General features: G+C 36.0%; 1 protein-coding gene across 1 annotated transcript in view; it reads right to left on the bottom strand.

The window, feature by feature from the left end:
• SPAG17 (sperm associated antigen 17) overlaps positions 1–18,908 on the bottom strand; it is an 86,455-nt gene that overhangs the window by 59,929 nt on the left and 7,618 nt on the right. Inside the window, 4 exon segments of the mRNA XM_059466217.1 lie at positions 1,377–1,560; positions 5,268–5,399; positions 17,105–17,164; positions 17,946–18,086. Of these exon segments, the coding sequence (XP_059322200.1) occupies positions 1,377–1,560; positions 5,268–5,399; positions 17,105–17,164; positions 17,946–18,086 (517 nt within the window).

An 18,908-nucleotide genomic window follows, 5' to 3' on the forward strand; every position in this document is an offset into this window, starting at 1 on the left:
GAAATACAGGTAGTAAGATCAGTATCAAGTGACTTAATTCATCCAGTACAGTTATTTATCTTAAGTTAACAGAAACTATCTGCTGGAGGTCCTGTATCTCTCCATCAATGCTGAAACACATAGAGTTAGTGCAGACAAACCTACACTAAAAGCAAATCACAGCTTTATACTATATTTAGCTTTAAGATCCTTTCTTATGCTTACTAACACATCAGATGTAAAAGTGCTTTACTGACTCCTCTATTTGTGGGACTCATTTATCCAAGGAAGGAAAAAAAGGTAGCCTGGTACTGACATCTGCCTGTGCTCGGCCAGATGCCCAGGGCTATGCAAATGCTGCTACCACCTGGAGTAGCAGGCTCTCTGTTGCCTGTAATATTAGCTAAACATAAAATAACACAGAAATTTAGAGAGAGATTGACTGAGGAAGCAGCCACCACAGTCCAACAAATATATTGCATAAGGTAAAAATCAAAACCAGAAGAAAACTAGCTTATTATTTCACTCCTAGTACTGAAAATGAAATACATAAATTTGTCTCAGTTACTGCAGGAAGAAAAAATATGAGCACATACAATTACTGAACTTTAATTATTTTTAACAAAAAAGACAAGTGTCTGCACAGTCACCTACAGAGATCCAAAAATTCCAATGTGTACATGCTGAAGACTGCCTGCCATTTTAAATTATAATTATGATTATGCTAATAATCATGATAAGTGAATAACAGTCAGTCAGTTCTAATTATCAGTGACTAGTCCGTATGCAAAAGAGGAAAGACATTAATGCAAGTAATCTCAATATTACTCAAAAGCAGAAATATTTAATTTCAGAAAGATGATAATGTATTAGATATGAATTATAAAATGACTGCTAGCTACCAGAAACAGATATAGACTGTCTTTGAATTTGAGGCATGTTTTTTTCCCCCCTTTCTTTATACAGCTATATTAGAACAAATATAAAGAGGGTAAGCCTAGATTGGAAGTAATGAAAAACTTTTTCACTGACAGGGTTGACAACTCTGTCAGCTGTGTTTTAAACTATAGTACAAGGAGAAAGCCACCTTTGGATACTGATATTTAATTATTCTGAAATCTTTATCTAGGATAGGCTTTCTGTGGGATTTATTTGGCTAGTTTATTGTAGTCTTACATATGCCCAAACATTTTGATGTTGACATGCCACATGTAACTTATCTGTATCTTACTTCTTGGACTGCACAATCCATCCTAACAGTGAGCAGAACACAGTGCCCTCTTCAAATGCAAAGTGGCAAAATTTTGATATTGCCAAATAGATCTTGACTTTTCAACATGGAACAAAACTAAGTATTCCAAAGGTTTCCCAGGAGTAAATAATCATATTTTACATACCAATGTATTTGTCTTTCACTTCCACTTCTCCCCGTTGTTTGAATTTGGTGTCCTTTTTAACAGGGGATGATGACTCTGACTTTTTTCCTTTACTATCTTTTCCACCTGTCTTATCAGGAGATTTCTTATCTTTTTCTTTTTCTTTTTCTCTCGCTTTCTCCTTTTCTTTTTTCAGCTGTTCTGCCTGACAAGATGAATAAATGAAGTCTCATTAAAGCCTTTGTGAAGAACAAAGGTCAGAGTGTTGAAAAACTTTAGGTGTTCAATTTTTTTTATTTTCACACTTTTCCCTCTCAGCTGCTATAATATTCATGTGGTGGAGCTGTCTTGAACACCCTGCTTTTTCCTACTCAAACACACATTCAATTATTTAGATGCTCTTACTCAGTCATAATGCTAAGACTTCACATAAAAAAGGAACTGCAAGAGGTAGGTAGACATTATATCTACCAAACTAACAAAATGCATATGGATAGAAAGATGAGTGAAAAACCCCTGTGCTTTAGTTACTTCCACTACAGCACTTGCAGCAGCCAGAAATCTTCCTTGGACTGAAGGGAAATATGGCAAAAATTCAGTATCTGTTAATATCTTTAACATCTCTGTTAACACTCTCGACTGTGGTGTAAAATGGTACCAGCACTATTTTTCTTTGATGTAAATATCTGTCTAATGTAAACTAGAATCAAGAGTTGTGCGTTCATTTCACACAGGATATTACTCAGCTATTCTCATTATCTTCAAATAAAAACACCTACATAAAGCTCTTCCTAGTAATTTAAGAGTACAGGACAAAAAAAAGATATTTTAAGTGTCCCAAAGCCTCACTCTATAAATCCAGAAAAACTGAGTCGGTCTGAAATGAAAATGATAAAAAATATATTAAGGTAACGTAGGTTCTGTAAAGCAAGAAAGTGTCCACGTTATTTTTGCCCAGCAAAATTACTACATTCAAACTATGCAAAAATTACATTTCAGGATTATAAAGCTAAATTACATTTAAAAAATATTAATTTAACTTATAGTTACAATCCTCCTGATGCCACTTTAAAGGCTATTAAAGCAATTAGGAAAGCCCTTCATGCAAATGAGAGAGATCAGCTAACTGTATATAGTTGCTTTCCCTATATCCAGCTGAAAAGCAGACTTTCCAGCTGTGGAAGTTGTATTTTGTTCAAATTTAAAATCAAAACAGAAAATATTTTCCTGCTTTTCCCTTCCTTCTTGAATTTCCTTTCTGAAAAATTTAGAAATGTCTTTGACAGAATCTTGAAACTATTTCCACTGTGTAATGAAGGGTTTGGAGACTTTCATTACTTTCTTTCAAATGTTCCACCTTTGACATTTCAAATTAGAAATTTTGATAGTACTTCTTTGAATTCTAAGCTGATGAACACATCAAACAGATGATACAATCATCATGCCACAAAGATCACAATCTACTTGATCTATTGCATCTGCATAATTTTAAGTAATTCTTAAATAAACAGAGACATTTATGGACTTGCCAAGATTCTAACTAAGAACATTACTTGACCTAAATACTTTAGAAAGTAAGAGCCTCTCCTTTCTTGGACTCTTTCCTTTTCCTTTTAATGTCATATTACTCCTTCCCTACAAGGTGCAGCTTTTGGTGGAGTTTCTAATAACCCATTAACTTCTGCAATTTTATTTTAAGCTTCACATTCCAAAATTTTACTACCTCAAACAGTTTTCTAATTCAGAGACACTTCTTCTCTTCTGCATAATATTTATGCCTGTCAATTTATGACTCCTGCTCCTAATGAAATACAGGATGCCTTATTTTTGGTTATTTACATATTGTATTAGTTCTGCCGATCCATTCTAGATATCTATTTAAGAAAAAGACCCATGGACAGATATGTTTGCTTTCTGAGAACTGATTTGCGAGTAAAATCCTTTTTTCAACAACCAGATTGCTGGCAACAGAACTTGTATTGTACAAGCTAGTTGGAAATGATTAAAAATTCTATGGCAGCCAATTTAGAGATGGAACTCTAAATTAGAAGTCAGTTTCTGCCCACTCTGTACTGCAGAGCATCCTCATATCCAAGAGCCTTCCAATTCTTGACTCTCCTTCAATGGCTCCACTTGTGTTTGCCTGTCACACATTGATATAGATACAATTCAAAGGAGGTGACAACTTTTGCAGTTTGGCTAAAACAGAGAAGTAACTGTAAGTGCCAGAGACTCTTCAACCCTCAACATTGACTATCCACCAATTAACCAGGGAAATAAAATTACAGTTACAAGACTAATTTTGCTAAATGAAAGCTCCAAAGACTCCATTTTAATATTGAATTGCCATTAAACTTCAAAGTTTTGTTTGACAGTTTACTTACAAGAACTGACTGCTATCTAAGAAAAAAGCAATTTTTTTTTACAATTCCAATTAACAATCTATTCTACAGCTTCAGCTTTTGAATTTCTTTTCAGATTGAAAACACATTATTTTTCTCATATTCTTCATATATATTTCTATGATTTCAATTATAGTTTCCTAATAAATTGAATTCTGTGGGAACAAGACACAATTTTAATGGAATCACCCAGCATTCAAGGTTCTTGTGATTGTGTGCTACACTTCATCCACCAACTTCTCCCACAAGTAAAACTATTGATAAAGAAATTTACAGATTTTTCAGCTATACAAAATCCATTAAACTATTTTCTGCTTGCATCTTTTACACGCACAGACTTCTTAGGTCTGCATATCATCACACTCCACACTACAGGTTTTCACCAATTAACAGGGTAAACTTACTGCAGCAATTGTATGGCTTTCTGACAATTAACTGACTTTCTTCAGTTTCATGAATGTTTGTTGGAAAAGGACTATAGCAAAACCAACTGTTTAGTAAGTTGTTGAAATGTAGCACTGACAACTCCAAAAGATGTTAGAAATAAATTAGAGGTCTGATCTGTGACTCAGTGCAAGCTTGGTGAAATTCCTCCTAGAACAAATAAGCAATCTGTCCCAGACAATCTTGGAGCTAGTAGTGACGACCTTGGAGACAAATGGAAGGAAGCTTTGGGAACACTGGAAAATGTGGTACCTGGTTCTGAGAAGTGGACTTCAAAATAAGTACTGTTTTGAGAGAGTTCAGAGGAGAGGAACATGCATAATCAAAAACGAACAACCATGGTACATATTTGGGTTTGTTACTTAAATATGTAACAGATTTCTGTAGAATGGAGCGTAGTGTTGTTCCATACAGGGAGAACTCAAACAGATTTAAATGAGAGTAGGGTTGGTAGGATCAGAAACCTTTTTCAAATGCTCACGTTGCAGAGATGGTTCAGAAATAATACTGGTTGCCATGGAAAAGCAAAGACACAGCACAGGGAAGTTTTCAGAAAAGGTTCAACAAACATCTGCCAGAAAAAGTTTATGTAAATATTATCCTGCCTTAGTGCTGGAGGATGAAAAGATAAGTTCTCCAAATTCCCTCCAGAGAGGAGATTCATAACAAGAACTCTGTCATAGTCTGCTCTGTGTCTGTCCTTGATACCTTCCACGTAACAATCTCTCCTGCCTTTACTTCAGCAGGGATACATTCAGCAGAAGCCTGTTCTGAGCTCTATTTTCTATTGGTCCTAACACTCAGCTAAGCCATTGCTAGCTGTCACTCTAGCAAAGACTTCTTCCATAGTGTTTTTATTTTCTTTTTTCCCCCGTGTTCTCATTGGCATTTGAGTAATTGAGAACTTCATGCACAAAATCTAATCAACTTTAAAAAATATTTCTAATCACATTTCTCTTTAATTACGGTTTTAGAAAGACAAAGATGAGAAGAAAGCTGGATTTATGGAAGCAACACCAAAGAAGTGTCTTCAAAAATGTAAGGTTCCTAGGGCATACTATAGTACCTTCTTTTCCTCTTCTCTTCTCTGAAGAGCCTTCTGTTTGAGACAAAGCAATTGAAATTTCAACAGCTTTCCAGTTAGTGTTGCAGGAAATTTTTCACCCTGGTCCAGAAAGGCTTTGGCTAATTCCATCACCTGGAAAGGAAAAAAAAAAATCACAACAAAACTACTACTTGCATAGCTTTAATACTGCACTTGACTCATATTTATTTGCATGCTGAAATGAGCAAGTGCTATCTCACACTGTACCACGTGTGGGTTGAAATGGCCACATTTACAGACAAAACAATGTATCGGTAACATACACCACTATTCTTTGGTTCCAAAGACCTCAAATAAAGTTATTTCAGCTATAGTATGCAATAAAACTAGAATGGAAAAAACCTATGATTTATGAGAAAATCAACAGACACAGAGTTCTCACAGGAAAATGTAATTCTCTTTAGGTTTTAAACAAAGAAACAACATTAAGCGACTACATATTATAAAGCAATAAATTAAAAAGCACCTAACAGATAGCAAATCAAGGGGAATAGTGTGCAGTACTGTTTACAAAGTGACCAGTGTCAGAGGGACTAGCCCTAAATGAAAGATAAAAACTTCTTGAAGGGAATTTGAGAGGGTCTGTCTTGGTGAAAACACACCCCCTCCCTGTGTAATTCTGATTCTGTTGGTATGCAGCCTAATTGGGGTGAAATAAGGCTATTGAGTTTTCTTAGGGTGATGACAGCAGCAGGAACATACAGCTGCATTGTCCAGATGTGTGGCATTGACAGGCTGTTTTATGACTATGTTTTTTACAGCTTGTTTCCACTAAATTTCATACAACTCACTAACATCTGGGCCGTTTTCCTTGGAGCCTCATAACCACTTTTATTTACTGCGAAAAAAATAAAATAACATTAAAATACCGTTAAAAAGTTGTTATATGTTTCTTTTCACTTGTGTTGTCTCTGTAATAAAGTTCACCTATGTAGGAAGCGCTGTTGAGGAATAATATAACCATAATATTTTCTTACTTTTGTTTTTAAGCAACCATCAGCTTTATTTATAACCATGGGCTGAATTAGGTGTTACTCAAATGCTCTGACATGTTTCTCTTTTCTCCTCATGGAGCAATTACAGTTGGGCACATATGGTGTCAATTTTGCTTGCTAATACTGAGACAATGAAGGTGCACACTGCATCTCACTGAAATGTGTCTTGTCTGTGCAAGCACCACCATTAGCTTTGAGCTTTCATAGATTCTTGCCTAGTTTAGAAATTTTCATTTCTCACCTAAATGTAGCCACTAAAATGCTTCTCTGAATAAAGCAAAGCCAAATCAGAATCCAGACTATTATATGCCAAATCATTGTTTCATGCAAACAAAAGCAAGGAGCAGAGAAACAAATGTCTTAAAATTCAGATATTTTCCAAGTTGCATAACAAGGAGAAAAACCAAAACATATGCATTTCAAAACCCTTCCAAAACAATCCTGCTCTTGCAAGACAAATAAATCTAATGATCTTAACACACAAAAAACACAAAAAAGGAACATCATGATTAAGATGAGTTTTGCTTTGTATGTTTTGTACTCAAAGTAAGACTGGTCACTAGCTCAACAAGCCAATCATAGAAGGCTTCTGGAAAGACCCACTGACATCAGAGCCACAGCAGAAAATCGAGGACATGTTAAGAACAAGACTTAAAAATTACCACACACTGTGTGCACACTAGGAGCTACTAGTCATTCCAACAAAAAATAGTCACCCAGAGCTAGGCACACAAATTGGTGCTCTGAAAGAGAAAGACATTGGTAGAAATATCATATCAGTAATTTCCCTCAGAGAGAAAAATTCTCATAAAGTTTTTTTTTTCAGAATTGTTGTCACAAACTATGGAAAGTGATGCTTCTCAGTGGTTTAATATAGGTGAGTTGCACATTTCTTGAAACACAGTAGAGGGGAAATGGAGGGACTCTGGAAGGATTCCTGAAAAGTGTATATATAGTAACTCAGTTCAATGGCAGTTGCTGATTTATGGTTCATGGAAGAAGACAAAAGTGCTTAGATTCTTAAACCCCACTCTTCCTGAGAATTTTAAAGCATTTTACCAGTCAAAAGCAATGCATAATAATTATTCCTATTTTGTAGATGGAAAATACAGGAATGAAGAGACTTGCTGAAGTAGAGTGGGTAGGAAGGACAAATTGTCTTATGTGAGCCATGAGAAGCACAACCAAAACTATTTAACAGGAATACAATCCATGACTGTGGAAAGAGGTCACACAAATAAAACAAAGACAGAATGAGTGCACTACATTTGGCAATACAAAGAAAGCAAATGTATTTTCATACAGAAATGTAAAATATGCTTTATACAGGAGTGTTGAAAGCAAAGGGAGATGACTCATCTTTGTTGATCAGCATCGACTCCAATTTATTGATCAAATCAGTCACCTTTTATAATAGTGTTAATTAACTTCATGTATATTGCAAAATCCGAGCTCATGATAGGTTACAGAGAAAACTCTAACCCCTCCTTTTGTTTACAATACCCGTGGTTGTTTATTGAAACCAAAATTAGTGTTCTCACTGTGATATGAAAAGTTCTCAAAACCTTCATATCTGTTCCCAGAGCAGCCAAGGACTGTTATGAGAAGACTGTCTGAGAATCCTGCTGTTTATGAAAAAGGTGCCTGAGAACCTAGTTATTTACAAAATCAAGCCTGGAAACTGCTGCTTTACAGCTGCCTTTTACTTTCCCATCAGCTGTATACCTTCATGGCCTCTTTCTTTAAGCCATGCTTGAACCAGGCTCTCCACACAGGAGGAAATTAAAACCAATCCTAAAGACAGAACATAGATCAATCCATGCACAGTAGATAAAAAGAAGGTAAATTTATTACACATCCATATTTACTTCATCTGTGGTCCTGTGAGTTATGCAGGCACCTGGCATAAACAGGTAAAAATCTACAGAGCCTCAAGTGAAAAAAAATACCAAACAAAAACCTCAAGACAAAAACTGGGTAGGAATACAGAAGGAAGTTTTTCAGCTACTATGAAGTGGATTTGTTACTGATTGGCTATATTTCATCCCACCAGTGATGTTCTTTTTCTTATGTGAGAAACCATGGAAACTTGGATGGACAAACTTAGTTAGGTAGGGCCTCTTTTCCTCTAAAGCAAGGGGAAACTTAGCATTCCTCACATAGCAGGGGTCACACTGGTGAAGTGCAGAAAGGCTTTGGTGATGCAGTATTTGATCTCATATGGTGGCAGTATGAAGCACACACAGATTTAGCTGTCTGGTGCAAAGGGCATGCATTTGGAGCCACCCAAACACTGCATGAGTGCTTGTAAGTGACCCTACACCACTGACAGATGTCAGCACCATTGAGATAGGTCTTAAAAGTTAGGGGAACATTTAAAGCCAGAGTCTTTGTGCTATCTTTCTTTGAAATGCCTCTTTTCACAAGATACAGAAAAATTGTTGCTGCCAAATTATAATCAGAAAACCTTCCAAAAAGATAAATTAGATTATAAACTCACAGCTTTCTTACTACCTGGCAGCAGCAACATTGCTTGCTATGAACAGTGGTCAGCCCACTTCACAGTGTAGTTCTCCCATACCCAGAGTGAGCTTTCTAAAGCCCTGTCTTCCCTCTTATTCTTGAAATTGTAAGAAATCCAGACCATCACATATGCCTCAGACTCATCTAACACTTCCTCAAAGAAACAATAGTTCCTAGAAGAACCAAATAAGTAAAATCCCATAGTCGCTGACACAGTTCAAGTTAATTTGAAGCAGGATAGTCATCAGTCAAGAGGCTCTATGGATTACACAATCAAGCTGGTAATTATTCAGATGTATTTTCCTGAGCAAAATAATAAAAGTACAGGAAAAAAGTGATCTTGACTTATTAAAATCAGCTGTCAGTCTTATGAGTCCTTCACAAGCAACTTTTAAGACAGACTAGGGGACAAAAGCTGCTTATATTTTGTTTTTCTAAAGAAGACTTCTTTAAATATATGATTAAATATTTCTGACTCTGTCATTGTCATTTCATTGACTAAAGCATACTAAAGCAATAATTTTGAAAGAATACCAGGAAGGATCTGAGCTAACTGAAATAACTTTTTTTTTCGGACGACACCTCCAGTGTGTTGAAAGAATTCAGTTTCTCATATTAGACCATTCACCTAACTTGATTTAAACTCTCAAAACCTCCTCCCACCTATGATGTCAAAGGACCACTTGCTTAATCATTATTTTTCACTACTGAATTAATGACTCACAGTTCAAAGAGAGTTTAAGGACTCATATAAATCAATAAATCAATTGCATATCTGAGCAGAGCTCCATGTAACCCTTATGTATCCACAGGGTAAACTGCAAAACCTAAGACCAGCCAAATGAGACATCTTTGTTACTCAGTGAAGATGTATTCCAGAGAACGAAAATAATTAAAGAGGATTTTATGATTTCTTGTACCCCACGGAGTTCTTTCAACTCAACCTACTAAAATGAAGCAATACTGAGCAAATATGAATGCTGTTCACGTCCTAAATATCTTCCTTTCTATTGTGAGAGCATTTCTCAAAGCAGAAGCAAATGGTTGCTTGTACTCTAGAAAAATAACCTGTCACTCATATGAGTGAGTCTGTTTTTTGCCAAAACACAACACAGCTTGATCTGATTAGCAGAAACCTATTAGAATTATCCATTGTAAGAAACTCTGTTCTCTAAACCTCTCTCTACAGAAAGTCTGCAACCTGAGGGGATATTTTAACTGATTTAATCTCAGAGATGTTCTATGAGAATTTTCTAACACACATGTACAGGGTTATGTCAAGTACTTACATTGTGTTTTAAGAAAAACAGAAATGGTGAATAACCCAATTTCAGTAAAAAAGAGAAAATACTTTACAAAAAAATAAGTAGACTTTTATAAGAGAGCTCATACAGGAGCTCTCATCATCTGGCATGTACATTTCCCATGGCTCCCTGACCATTAGCTGCTATGAAAACCCAACTGCTTTAAGGGATACAAATATCCAGTGATTGGAAAGATCAGGCATTAGCAGTTCTATGCACAGGGAAGGTTTTTTCTCACGTGACATTTCATAGATCTGTTTTCTTTTAGCACTGATTGGGAGGCAATAGTTAAAACAGCATTTAAGTGATTTCAGAACAATGCCTACGGAACCCAGACCCTTTTAGAAAAAGAGGACAGGCCAGTCTGTTGTGATTTGTGCTCAGATGAAGGGATATACTGCTATGATCAAATACTGAAATATTTACATTTCAGTGGGATGAATCTGTCCAGTAAATCTTTCCATTATGGTACAGAATATTTTAAGCTTCTGAGAACTAAATTGTCTCCAGCAATTTCAGCCAACTGAATCCACACAATGAACACCACACAGCTAAAAGATTTAGTCACGCTTCTCTAACATTGCATCTGGCTAGGAAGACAACCCAATCAGAGGTGGAACAAAAAGATCAAGAAATAAAATTGCCTCATCAAACCTTGTGCTGGCAGAAGCCATCCAGCTACATCTTGACAGAATTTTCTAAGTCACATCAGAATATTTGAGCCAGGTAGTTACAACAGCCTTGTAGACTGGACACCAGAAAACTGGGCAGGATCTTTCCACCTTGGTTGGTCCAGATTTCCAGATTTGCAAGAGGGCTTTGAGCTTTTTTTTTATTTGGAGACAAAGGATTCTAGGATTAGTTGCTGTACTTGAGAAGAATGTCATGCACTTTATTGTCCTTAATGAACCTAATACAGTCCCCCAAAAACTTTGAAGACAAAAAACCAGAAGACAGCATTGCCTTTGGCTACTTCAGAGAGTCCCTCTAACACTTCAAGGATGACATTCTCATAGACATAACTGCTGTTTCCTCTAGTTACACAGACATCTCAAAAAAACCTGCACAGAAAAAGCAGAAATTTGATACCAATTTTCATGCAGGCAGGAACTCTTGTAATCTGTGTAGGAAAGTGTCTCCAGTGTTCTAAAGCAGATTTTAAATAGGTAGATGAATTTCAAAAGGTTATCAATTGTCTTCCCTAGAAAATAAATTGCTAACATTTTGAGTATTACGAATGGCCTCAGGTCAAATAATTACAACTAACAGTAATAAAACAATAATGCATGTTTCTAAAATCCTAGCTTTAGGACTATGAAGAGTCACTATTCTGAAATGAAACTAGGAGATGTGCATGTCAATTGCTTCATGTAAATAATAGAACCTGGCCACCCAAATTTTAGGAAGCAAAATTAGAAAACACAGGTCGTTTCCCTGCTCAAGCTTGAGACTCTTCCCCCCAATTTTAACATTTAGAATTGCTTTTTAACATGACACATTTAGAATTGTACTTTTTAACATGACACATTACTCCTGGAAAGGGATACTGAACTGGAGACACCCAAACTGACAGTGAACAGCTACAATTTACAGAACTGCCTGGTTCATAGCAACAATGGTTTCCTCTCATGAAAAAATTAAATCCAAATGGAAGCCATACAATTTGATAACTTAAAGGACTACACAAACCACTTGATCATGCAGTGGCATCAGATGATCTGACAATGGCAAAGGCTGATGCAAAGACATGCTAAACCAAAATTTACAGATTGTTTCCCTAACATCCTTTTAAGTAGATTGACCTAAATACCAGGAACCAGCAGACAGAGTAAATAAATGCCCCTCAGAAAAGACATCAAATAACTCAGGTAAATACACCACCTCATTTAGTGGATCATTTATAAAGCATCTGATATTCTGTAGTATAAACTGATAGGAAATTGGTAACAGATAGAAAAGAACTGTAAACAGATGAGTAGATAATGCCCACAGCAGGATTTAAAGTCCCTTAACCTTCCCTGAAGCCAGTACCTCCCTAAAAGGCATATTCATTTAACAACAATTCCTAAGTGTACACATTAAACCTCTGTGTATCCACATAGTGTAAGGGCCAAGTCCTTCTGCAATAAAATTCTCTTCACTTGCATCCACACAGTACCACTTGACAAAGGCTGACTGGAAAACTGCTCCATTTTATTATGACATTTAAGAGTGCAGTATGAAATTTATTTTGTACTGGAATGAAAAATAAAATTAAGTATTTCTAGCCTTCTAATCATTCAGCATGGCTGCCAAGGTTGTTTCTAGTGTCAAATCCTCTCATGAAAACAATGACACCAGATAAGTTTTGGCTCCTGAGCTGTTCCATTTTACACCAACTTCTAAAATTGTTTTCGCTCCATTGGAATGAAAACAAAATCTTTCTAACTTGTATTAAGAACAGAATTCTACTGATATGCATATATAGAGTGAGGTTTGGTTTTTGATAGGGCTATCTTTACTTTTGAGAAAGCCTAATCTTGACCACAACCTTTGCTATGGTGTTGTGTCAAAATCTATACACTATCTATACACTTACACAAAAACAGGAAAGCTTTGATTATATGTTTCTACAAGAAATAAAAAGGCTTTCTAAAACCACTCCTGACTAAGATAATCGTTGAAACTGTTTTCTTAAGTGCCCCATATCCTGGCCACTACTGGGCTTGCTTTTCTGCCAGTGGCAGACAACACTTCTGAGCTTGTATTTGGGTGAAAATATTCCTTCCCACAAGTGTTATGTCTCTGACATTAAAAGTCTCCTTTCATCAAGCTAAACCCAACATTTTTGATTTTTCTACCCTAGGAGTTTATTATAATGAACACAAATAAATGCATACGCCATATTCCTAGTGCTACCCTCCTTACTCCTTTTTTTGAAGATATTGTTAGAGACAATGATAAGAGGGGCATAGACAACAGAATGATATAAGGTAATACAAAGGTATAAGGTATATAAGACCTACAGAAGAGAGGATATGAAAGATATTTAGAAAGAGAGCATCTATTCTTAACTTTTTAAAAAATGAAATTCAGGCCACTGGGGTGAGTAATATAAGGTAGTTTTGAATAATTATACACATGCACACACATTTAAAACATATTTTAAATATTTCTATTACCTAACTACAATTACATATAAAAATAATACAATTATACATATTACATTATACAAATGTATATAACACTTCATGATATAGTAGGAGCACCTATCTCAGGAAACAAACACTCGGTTCCAATCTAAAGTGGACTTCTCTCTACATCATAATGTAATTAGTGCTTCAAATAACCTTACCAGCAGCAACCTTTACTTCATAGGTCTACACTCTACACATTCCTAACAAAGCATAAATTCACAGGAATGCTTGAAAGATGCTTTACATCCACTGCTTCCTGGCTAAACTTATTTAACGTTTTTCAACATGGGCTTGTTAATTATTATGTTTTATGATCCTACAGAAGTTCTTAATATCTTGGTTATATATTTTGTTTTGGAAGTGACAACAGAGGAATCTGCTTCTTGTACGCCCAGAAAACTCAAGGATTCTTCTGTATCTGCTACAGTCTATTGCCTATTAAGGCAAGAAGTACTGTGAACATTATGCAATTTCTCAAGGATAATGGCATCACAATCTTAGGGGGGAAAACAACAATAACAATAACAACAAGCCCAAAGAAAAAACCCCAAACATCTACAGCATAAATAATTTTAAATTTAAACAATAAGATTCTATTTCTAACAAATTAGCTTTTAGTCCTTTAAATGAGCTGTACAAAACATGAGCTAATTAAGATTTAAATGCAAGCACTCAACTGAACTGGATTTTAATAGCAAAACTATGCATATTATGCTTGGCAAAAGAAGGATCTAGTTTGTGAATCTCTTTGGTTTGTTTATTGAAACTGCACAACTAGTTGATATCTCATTATGCCTAGTGATAAGGGTTGGCTGTTATGTATCTTGACAGTAAGCCTGGAGCTTCTCCTGCTTTTATCTATCCAAAGGTTTGAAGTTTCTGAGCTGACACTGCTTCCTGTCAGCAAGGAGGTAAAATAAAGTGAGGTTTTGTATGAAAACAATCTGTCATGCAGATCTGGAACAGGAGAATCAAACAGGACTTGTGTTCACCCAATGATGACAGAAAGAATGATTTGTAGTCAAAATTTTTTATTACCTTCTGTTTAAATATTTAAAGTTCCAGCATATGATTTGAAATCTTATGTTTGGTTGCTCATCCCACGTGAATATCAGAGATAATTTACATAAATCATGTGGGATTACAAGATCCTGGATAATGTAATTTAAAAGTCCTCCCTATTTCAGATCCAATGAAGAAAGGAAAAAAAATAAGAGACAACAGATACCAGCAGATATAAGGATGAGTTTATTTTTTAACTGTACCTGACAAAAAGAAAGACTGAACATGCAGACTAACCAGCATTAGAGGTGAGGTATAATTTAACCAATAGCATAAGTAGCCAACAAGCATTAATTCCTTTGTTTGCTAAAATGTAGAGATAGTGAAAAGCTTTGAATGACATTGGGACCTCCCACCACCAAAAAGCCCAGAGCAAAGAAGGACTAACAGGATGCTGCTGGATCCACGGTGGTGTTATTTTCTACTTGAACTCTCTCTCTCCCCCTCTCTCTTCTATTTCTTAATTAATTGTAAATAAAATCTGTACCATTTACTTTGGCATATGGTCTTGTTTGCACCTTAATTTGGGCAGAGGCATCTTTCAACAATCAGATCTTAACAGCACTATCATATTTAGTAGTGGCAAAATATCTTAATTACACGATGTTATTAACCTTAGTAGAAAACTGACCCAACAAACAGGTGCATAAACAATAAAAATACACACTGTAATGATAAAATACATACATTTTTAGTTGTAGCTCTTGTTAGAAAAATTGTACATGATAAATTATGAAATCTGCTGATATATTACAGGAAGCATAACATTTTCCCTCTCATATATAAGGGAAAAAATTAACTCCTCAGCACCTTTATGAGAGAATCAGCCTATCATCCTTCAATTAAATGCTTAAGTACAAAATTACTGAGCAGGACTCCTACCCCCATCAAATCATGTAAGAGTCAGAAAAGGTGTTGGGCACCTACTTCTCCTGGATTTGGAAATCTTTTAGCTACATATTTATAAACCCTGCCCTGAGCCTTTTCACTTTGTACAATAAGAGTGATATGAGATACAAAACAATGAAATTATTGAAAGCCTAAGGGGAATAACTTGGAGCAGAAAGCAGGAATTATTTTAGTATTATATAATTAGCTTGCAATGTATCATGAACCATTTGTTAAAGATTCCTGACTTCTAGGCACTGCAGACTATTGCACTGAAATTTATTAAAACCCCTACATTTCAGTGGATGCAAAGTGTAAGTCCAATGGCATGGGTAACTATATTACTATTAATACCAATAATAAGTACCTTACTATGCATGCCATAAGTCCCAAACGTTACATGTCAGATGTTCAAAGACCATTGAATGTCATGAATCTCACAATACCTCAAAAAATGAATATGGAAACTTGTGGAAATGGCAGCACATTGAATCCTGCCACCGAGAACTGTATGTGGCAATGATAGAAATGCTTCTCTCAGAAGAGCTTTTCACAACCCTGTGTTTTGTGTCAACCTTGTATTTGTTTATCTTTGCTAGTGGAAGCAGTGAAAGATCTCACTGCCCAAACTGCACATGGAATATATGTGAATATTCAGGAACAAACTCTGCCCAGGGAGGTGGGATCTTAATGCTGTGGCAACATGATCAATCTTTTAATTTGCTACAGCCTGAACGGAAACTGAGTCCAAGCAAAAGGTCAGAACAGGCATTTTATATTCTGTGTTAAAGGAGGGGAGGAAAAAAATGTCTTTGAGGAGTAAAGTAAGTAGCTAATGAGACACAGCACTGACAGCTGGAATTTAGTAAGTGTCCGCTTCACAAGTAAAATTGCTCTTAGTAATTAAATACAGGTATCATACAAAGCTTCTCCTTAAAGCTAGACTTCAAAATCCTTCTGTCAAGTAGGACTGAAGAAGTTTTACATACCAGGTAATATAAGGGTGAGTTTGCCTGGGAGGCTAGTCTTAAATGAAGAGGGTTAATTGCATAAATTTCACAGTCCTTTCAGTGGTAAATAATTCCAAAGGGACTTGTTCAGATAGTAGCCTGGTATTACTGAAAAACAGACCGCAGCTAAAAAGTACTCTTATAAAGTCCACCAAAACCTGAGACACATAAAAAGTTTATTAGTCATTGCAGAAATAAAACACAAACAAAGTCTTTTTAGAAGGATCCAAAATTCCTTACGCCCCAGGTCTGTAAGTACCATAAAACTCTACCTGAGAAAATTTTAAACAATCTTCTAATTAATCACAGGATTTTATCACCTCTCACAAGCTGTAAGTAAAACATTAACAGGGTAGGAGGAAGTACTCTTTGTGCTAAGCATGACTCCAAACCCTGCTGACATAGCCCACTAGATGAATCAGGTTACATCAAACAGATTATCATGGGTGCTAGCACACAGAATAGTGTTTCATACAGGGGACTGCATACCCATAAATGAAGGTATAAGTTTCTAAATTATTGGGAGGGTCTGAGAGAGAAGAGTCTGACAGGTTTTCCGTAATTTGAGACATCACCATCAAAATATGACCACGTAACATATCCTTCAATAATGAAACTCTTATTCCTGAAAACAGATTTTGATCATGACTTAATCAGCAGTCCGACAGAATATTTCTGGTATCACAAAAACAAAGCAGTTTAAGTATCTAGATAGTTGAATGTTTTTACCAGCTAGAGCCAACAAATTTCCATTTACTCAAGAATGTATAACAAAACCACACAGCTCTACACACTTTGGGGTAAGAGAGTACTGACTGTGCAATACCTGTTTTAACCTACCTCATAGTACATAGGCATATCCTTAAGCCTTCTTCCCTTTGGACGCCCAGATTCTGCAACCTGCAAGTAAATAAAGCATTCATTACCCAAAGTACTTTACTCATTATTCCCTTTTGCAAACAATACACTCACACTCCAAGACAGAGAGGAATCATCTTATGGCAACCCTGTACCCTAGGGAGGGAGTTTTTTTGATCAGCAACTTGAAGAAAAGTCTGTAACAAAACTTCATTTACAGGGAGCAGAGCAGCTTACGTCATAAGCTTTTCTTTTCCTATTTTTTCCTATGAATGAGAGCAATGAAGCTGGTAAGAAGACAGTAAGTTCTATGAGGAGTGGATGAGAGAGTTGGGGCTCTTCAGTCTGGAGAAATTAATTTCTTAGGGGAGAACTTATCACTTGCTACAACTGCCTGAAAGGAGCTCATAGCAAGGTGGGGATCAGCCTCATCTCCCAGGCAACAAATGACAGGACAAGGGGAAATGGCCTCAAACTGTGCCAGGACAGGCTCACACTGGACATCAAGAAGAATTTTTTCACAAAAAGGGTTGCCAAGCATTAGAATGGGCTGCCCAGGGAGGTGGTAGAGTCACCATCCCTGGAAGTGTTCAAGAAATGACTAGATGTGGCACTTAGTGCTGTGCTTTAGTTGATAAGGTGATGTTCAAAGGTTGCACTTGATGATCTTAGAGATTTTTTCTAACCTTAATGATTCTATGAATTAGTGTAATTTTTGAAACCTCCACAGAGTAGTTTATCATTACCAAACACCAAAAAAGGCAGGATCTAGAAGTGACATCTACAGATTGGTTCATTATTAAAAGTTACTTTTTTGAAATACCTGTTTGTAAAGGTCATCAGATGTTATCACACTGAAGAGTTTTCGCAGTGGCACCTGCACAGCAAGAGCCAGGGCCTGGGTGTGCATTTCATCCTCAATCTTGCTCCCGACAACGAAACTGATGCTAGGCTTCCAGTCATCCTACATTCCCAAATAAAATATTTAAGGTATTAAAACTCATGCCAACAAAAGTCCTCTGCAGTTTCAAAGAGTAATCTGGTAGAGACGGCTTTATGTCACTTTAAGACATATTAAACATCACTGTATTAATCACTGAAATTGCATGCAACTCGAAAAAGCCCCTATTACTTTGCCCCAATTATTTCTGCCATTAGGTGGCAGCATTATGCTACGCAAAACACAAATGCCTACTGACAGCCTCAACCTTTTCCCATGCAAACGATGCATCAGCATCTCACAAAGATGTACTAACTTTTAAATGGCATTTGCAGATTTGACAGTTCAGGTAGCAAACAGGAAGTGAGTTTTGAATATATGTATTATTGTGATTATTCAATGTAGAAAAAAATTAGCAATTTTCAGCTCTCTCATCCTGTGAATTAGATAATGCCCAGATACTATTTTCTGTACATTGTAGCATTATTTTTATGATGTTTTGTGAAGGTATATTTATGCATAGAATGGCTCTTGTGTGATTTCACTAAATATTCTGAATAAAGAAAAAATACCAATGGCAAGTTGTATACTACAATATTGATATGTTAAAAACATTTGCGGTTTTCAAACATTTGCAGTAGCATACAGATTACTGTAATGTAAAAAGTGTTTTCAGCACTATTAAAAATGCAGAATAAGAGAAGACTGGAACACTTTCTTTAGTGATTTACATCTACAAAGGCTTAAAAATTATGTAACTTAAGCAACTTTTACTGGTTACTGTCTTTCACATTACTACTGGAATCCTCTGCACAGAGTTTCTATCTCCAGCAATTCTACATCTCA

The sequence above is a fragment of the Ammospiza nelsoni genome, chromosome 2, assembly GCF_027579445.1.
Source record: "Ammospiza nelsoni isolate bAmmNel1 chromosome 2, bAmmNel1.pri, whole genome shotgun sequence".
Classification (NCBI taxonomy): Eukaryota; Metazoa; Chordata; class Aves; order Passeriformes; family Passerellidae; genus Ammospiza; species Ammospiza nelsoni.